This window comes from Propithecus coquereli, unplaced genomic scaffold (genome assembly GCF_000956105.1).
Source record: "Propithecus coquereli isolate 6110/MARCELLA unplaced genomic scaffold, Pcoq_1.0 Scaffold9, whole genome shotgun sequence".
Lineage (NCBI taxonomy): Eukaryota > Metazoa > Chordata > Mammalia > Primates > Indriidae > Propithecus > Propithecus coquereli.
The window spans coordinates 17,488,917-17,495,773 of record NW_012155284.1 but is presented as its reverse complement, the minus strand read 5'-3'; the positions used below and the strand labels follow the sequence as shown (position 1 = coordinate 17,495,773).

The 6,857-nt window shown below is 33.9% G+C and overlaps 1 protein-coding gene across 1 annotated transcript in view; it reads left to right on the top strand.

The window, feature by feature from the left end:
- IPO11 (importin 11) overlaps window positions 1-6,857 on the top strand; it is a 227,213-nt gene that overhangs the window by 5,587 nt on the left and 214,769 nt on the right. The window contains exon 3 of the mRNA XM_012664506.1: window positions 1,160-1,260. Coding sequence (XP_012519960.1) covers window positions 1,160-1,260 — 101 coding nt within the window. The remainder of the gene's footprint in view (window positions 1-1,159; window positions 1,261-6,857) is intronic.

Genomic DNA, 6,857 nt, shown 5'->3' with positions numbered 1-6,857 from the left:
GTATTTTTTGCATTTGCCAGCAGTTCAGACATAGTGAAAGTTTTCCAACATTTCATAATAACCAGATCTGCCAAAACCCATGTATTAAATAAATTGTCCAAGTGAAACTCGACTAACTTTGACCTTTGTGTATTTCCCAAAGATAATATTAACTGTTAGTAAACATTCCTGATACTACACTTAAGTGTTTGCAGATTCTGCAAACTAATCGCTCATCATAGTGTTGAAATAACTTGAATATTTCATGTTCAAATGAAAATCTTTTCTCTGGAATATTTTAGAATTGCATTTTAAATGTGTGAAATGTAATCAAATTATTTGTAATATTTTAAATTACAGTGTAAATATTAGTTTTACTCTTCATTTCCCTGTACATTTATTTAGAACTGGTAGTAAGGTCTTTGTAATGTTTTGACTGAAATTTTTAAAGGTCACAGAACAATTGTAATTTTCCCCTTTATTAAGATCCTGTTGTATGATTTAGCTTGCACGGTTATTTTTATGGTCTCTCACTACTCTGCAAAGTGGGGGCTTGTGTGGGTTGTTATTATTATTTGGATTAACACAGTGAATACATTTTTTGAGTAATGGCTAATTTCGAGATGAAATTATTCACATCACACCTGGTTTATATCACTTAAAAATGTTCTGCTATCAAAGTTATTTGTAAGCATAATTGTTTTGATAAGGAGGATGCTATGAAATAGGTTGTTTATGTCATAGCATGTATTAACAACCCAGGGGCTTTGTCTCCTTAGAACTCTTTCAATCTGTATTGTAGTAGGTCTACTTTTTCTTTTTTAATTTAGAAGTTATTTATTTTATTGGATGTGTGTGGGGTTATGGTATTCATTTGAAATATAATTAGGTTTGTTTGTTTCTGGATTTACTTTTTTACTAGGAAAATTTTTAAACATACCTAAGAGCAGACTAGTATATTGAATTTCCACATATTCATTACTCAGGACAAACAATTAACATGCTATGAATTCTTATATGAATTGTAGAACTATATATATTTAAAAAATATCAATATGATATTATAGTGATAAAATTTAAACATTTAATTGAATGATGTATCCATACTTCATTGTGGGTATATTAATCATATTTTTCACTAATTACATGTTCATTCTAATACTGTGTTTTTTATTTACAGAATATTTTCACAAACCACACACTGGATATAAATGTAAGGTGGCTTGCTGTTCTGTATTTTAAAAATGGAATTGATCGCTACTGGAGACGTGTAGCACCCCAGTAAGTTCCGTGGCTCCCCCTAACATCCTCCCCTTCAGTGTAATTCTTTCTGAATTCAAGAAAGTTTAAGAATGTACCTATTTATGTAAAAGAATGTGTTAGTACTTACTTTTGCAGCACATATACTAAAATTAGAACAATACAGAGAAGATTAGCATGGTACCTGCAGAGGATAACATGGAAACTCATGGAGTGTTTGATATTTAAAAGAAAAAAATCCAAAAACGTGTTCACTACTGAAAAACACAAGTGTTCTACACAGTTAATTGCAGAACAACAGCTATATTATTGTTTTTCTTCATGGATTTTTTTCTCTGTGTTTGTGTGTCATGTTGGCCTTCTGTTTTTGAGGATAATGCTGAGTGAATCATGTTGAAAAAACCCTTTTTTTCCCCCCTCCCCTTAAAAGAAGTATGAGTCGGGTGTGGTGGCAGTAGTCCCAGCTCCTCTGGACGCTGAGGCAGGAGGATTGCTTGAGCCTCGGAGTTTGAGACCAGCCTGGACAACAGAGCGAGACCTTGTCCCAAGAAAAGAAAGTATAAGGTTAGGTTAGGATTTAGAAAAATGCCATTGAGAAGGAAATCCCTGGTCATTTCTGAACCAGCTGGATGTTAATTCCTGAGTCTTCTGCATTCTTGCCTGAGTTGAGTATGGAGTAGTATACATTTGTAATCTCTTTAGATTCAGTTGTAACTGCCATGCAGATGGTAAGTTAGCAGATTTCTCTTAATAGTTAATTACATGTTATATATTTGATGGAAAGGCAATGTAGACATGACCCTGGCATTTGTTTGATAGTAATACAGTAATGAACTTTGCTGAAGAAGTAATGTAATCTTTGTTCTCCAGTAGATGGCACTATAGCTCTGTAAATTCTCATTCATAAAACCTTTCTAAAAAAACTTGTCTAAGTACTTTAAGGTTCATATAAAACGTGTTTTTGAATAATATTGGAAGCAAGCAGAATATTTTTAAGCTGCACTTAGGATCCTATGGTTTAAAGCAAACCCATCTCATCTTTTTTTTTAAGGATTAACTTGTGATTTTGGGAGAAATGAAGTAGTTTATGATAAAAATTGTACAGTATTGATTATAGGAGATGACCCAGCAGTACGAACATTTCTACTATTCTATCCAATTGTATTTTACAAGTCTCCTAAAATTTGTTTTGTTTTACTGATTATATAAAGAATATATATAAATGACTGTTTTTTTTTTTTTTTTTTGAGACAGAGTCTCACTGTGTTGCCTGGGCTAGAGTGCCGTGGCATCATCCTAGCTCACTGCAACCTCAAACTCCTGGGCTCAAGCAATCCTTCTGCCTCAGCCTCCCGAGTAGCTGGGACTACAGGCATGCGCCACCATGCCCGGCTAATTTTTTCTATATATTTTTAGTTGTCCAATTAATTTCTTTCTATTTTTAGTAGAGACAGGGTCTCACTCTTGCTCAGGCTGGTCTCGAACTCCTGAGCTCAAACAATCCGCCCGCCTCGGCCTCCCAGAGAGCTAGGATTACAGGCGTGAGGCACCGTGCCCGGCCATAAATGACTGTTTGAATGGAGAGTAAATTATGATTGAATATTTTAGCTTGTACTTTTACATAAAGAATTAGAAGCTGGAATTTCGCTAAAATTTAAAAAGTTAGGGAGAAATCATACAGAATTAGGTAGTTAAGTCCCAAGCTGTTTCTTTTAGTACATATTGAGATAAAAGCTGGAAAGGAGGTGAATGTACTTAGAAAAGGGAGTGAGGATGGCAGATTAGTAATTGAACTTTTTTTTTTCATGGTTTTTGAGATGGGGTATCCATTCTGTCACCCTGGTTGGAGTGCAGTGCTGTGATCATAGCTCACTGCAATCTCAAACTCCTGGGCTCAAGCTATCCTTCTGCCTCAGCCTCCTGAGTAGCTGAGACTATAGGCTCACACTACCACGCCCGGCTTATTTTTTAATATTTTGTGGAGATGGGGTCTTGCTGTGTTGGCCAGGCTGGTCTTGAATTCCTAGTCTCAAGCAGTCTTCTCGGCTCATCCTCCCTAAGTGCCAGGATTATAGGCATGAGCTACCAGGCCTGGCCAGTAACTGAATTTATATTTAAATTTAAAGCACTTAAAAAATCTATTTATTATGTTCTTATCTAAGTTTAATTTTATGTAGTTCCTACTCTTACCATTATTTTCACAGAATGAGAATTAACTAACTTAAGCTTGTATATCGTTACTATATACAATGCAATTTGCCTGGGTCCTGATTAATTAGATATTATTCAATTCCTGCTTGGGATGTAGTCTTAATTCATCTATTGATGACATGTGCATAAAATTAAAGGTGGAACGTTAACTGTTATTGGAAAATTGACAAACACGTGACTTTTCTCCAGGTTAATGGCCTATTTTTTTAGTATGTATACAGATGGTACCCAGTTTACAATGGTTTGATTTATTGATTTTTCAACTTTACTATGGTGCAAAAGCATATGAATTCAGTAGCAACTGTACTTTGAGTACCCATACAGCCATTCTGTATTTCATTTTCAGTACAGTATTTAATAAATTGCATGAGATATTTATCACTTTATTATAAAATAGGCTTTGTGTTAGATGAGTTTGCCCAGCTGTAAGCTAATGTAAGTGTTCTGGGCATGTTTAAGGTAGTCTTGGCTAAGCTATGATGTTTGATATGTTAGGCGTATTAAATGCATTTTCAACTTAACAGTGTTTTTGATTTCCAGTAGATTTATCAGGATATAACCCCATTATAAGGAGCATCTGTATATTTTTTGCATGATCTCTCTATTTTGATAGCTAGATATTATGTTATATACTTTTATCTTAATTAGAATTATGAAAACCATGAAAATTGGTGAACCTGGCTCCTTGGCATAAAAGGAAACTTGAATTTAAAGCTTGAAGCAAAACATTACAGGAGAAAACATGTCAAGGATTTGATGATGGAAGGGAGCTATTAAAGTTGGAAAGTACAGCATGGTTGTATAAGGATTAAAGAGGTCGTTTCTAATGGGAAGACATAGGCCTATATTGGGCTTGACTCCTAAATGTTTATCTTAATCTTGTTTTCTCATTTGAGCAAGTCACTGTTAAGATGTTTGTAAACTTTCATCGAAGTATGATATATGTCATACTTAAAAAGTACACGAATGAAGGAGGGGTTTGAATGTTTATAATATGAACACACCCGTGTAACTGCCACTTGCAACTAGATAGAACAGAATACTACTAGCACTCCAGAAGCTATTGCACGTAAGTGCATTTTATTGCCATTTATGTTCACATGTATGTTCAGCTTTAGTAGATAACTGTCAACTAGTTTTTCAGACTGTTTATACCGATTTGTGCTCCCATCAACAACATATGAGTATTGGCATTTGCTTCACGGTATCAGCAGTTGGTCTGATCTTTCAGTTTAGTCATTCGGGTGGGCTTGGTAATTTTAGTTTGCATTTTCCTAGTGAACAGTGATGAGTACCTTTTATATACTTATTGGTCATTTGGATATGCTCTTTTGTGAAGGGCCTGTCATTTGCACATTAAAATAATTTGGGTTATCTTATCGATTTTTGGGACTTTATGTATATCTTGGATATGAGTCCTTTGTCGAATATACGTATTGAAAATATCTTCTCCCACTTTGTAACTTGCCTTTCACTTTCATAATGGTGATGAAGTTTAACTACCTTTCTTTTATGATTAGTTCTTTTGGGCCCTAGTTATGAAATTTTTGCCCAGCCCAAGGTCATGGAAATATTCTGTTTTCCTCTAGAAACTTTGATTTACTTTTCTCATTTAGGTGTATATCTATCTGAAATTTATTTTTGTGCAAGGTGCATATATGAAGCAGAGGCAGCAACATATATTCTTTTCCCATTGCATTACAATGGTACCCTTGTTATACAGGCACTTTTTATGTTTGGATCTTTTTTTTTCCTCAGTTTTGTCCTTTTGGCCTATTTGTCTATCCTTATTCTAGTTATTTTTCTTTATAAGGCTTGATGTACTTTATATTACGTTTTTGGATTTAATTTGCTATTCTTTTTCTAGATTCTTGAGATGGATGCCTAGAGAATTTTCAGTTTTTCTTCTTATATATGCATTTAAAGCATTAAGGCTTTTCTTGTAATCATGACTTTAGTTTCACAAGTCTTGATATATAGTATTTTCATTACCATTCAGCTAAAAATATTTTAAAATTTCCTCTGTGATTTCTTTTTGGACCCATAGATTAATTAGAAATATATTACTTAATTTCCACACATATGGGGCTTTTTAGTTACTTTTTTATTACTGATTTTATTGTTTGAAATATGCTATCTTGTTTTATGATGCAACATAAAGTCTTTTGGTAAATCTTTTATGTGCACTTGAAAAGAATATGTGTTTTGCCGTCGTGGATTATAGTGTTTTCTATGTCAGTTAGGTCAAATTTGTTAATCGTGCTATTCAAATCTTATGTGTCCTTATTGATTTTGTGCTACTTTTTTCATCAATTATTGAGAGAAGTGTGTTAATCTCTAAATATGATTATGAACTTGCCTACTTATTCTTCTGATTTTGGTCTCTCTATATTGAGGCTCTATATAAACTCAGTTTTTATTCCTGTTTAATTGATCCTGTCATAATTATTAAATGTTTCTCTTTATCTCTAGTAATATGTTTTGGCTTAAAGTCTAGTTTGTCTGATGTTAATGAAGCCACATCAGCCATCTTATGATTAGCATTTGCATGGTATATCTTTTTCTGCTTTTTTATTTCAGTGATGTGTATTGTTCAATGTAAAATGTGTTTATCATAAACAGCAAACAGTTGGATTTTGTTTTTTATCTGATATGATAAACATCTTTTAATTTTAGCATTATGTCCATTTACATTTAATATAATTACTAATATAGTTGAGGTTCAATCTACCACCCACACGTTGTTTTCTATTTGTCTGTGATCTTTGTTCCTTTTTTTTTTTTTTTCTTGTCTGACTTTGGCTTGTAGTAGTTCCCTCTTATCTGTGGGTGATAGGTTCTAAGACCCCCAGTGGATGTCTGAAACTGTGGATAGAGCTGAACCCTTCGATCTGATAACCAAAACAGCTAGTAAGTGACTAATGGGCAGGCAGCATATATAGCGTGGATATGCTGGACAAAGGGATAGATAATTTACGTCCCAGGCTAGACAGAGTAGGATGGTGTGAGATTTCATCATGCTAATCAGAATGGTGTGCAGTTTAAAACTTAGGATTGTATATTTCTGAAGAGTTCCATTTACTATCTTTGGACCTTGTTTGACCCACAGAAAGCAAAACTGCAGATAAGGAGGGAAAACAGAAATTTTTTATTACTCAATTTTTCCCCCTAAAAGCTTGTTTAGTATACGTTTATTGCTCAAGTGGTTTTCCTACAGATTATAACATGCATCCTTGATTTATCAGAGACTATCCTTATATTAGTACTTTACTTTTTCTAGATAATGCAAGAACCTTGTAATAATAATACCTTATGTAGACGTTCCTGTTTTGTTTTTTTTTTTTTTTTTGAGACAGAGTCTCACTCTTTTGCCTGGGCTAGAGTGCCGTGGCGTCATCCTAGCTCAC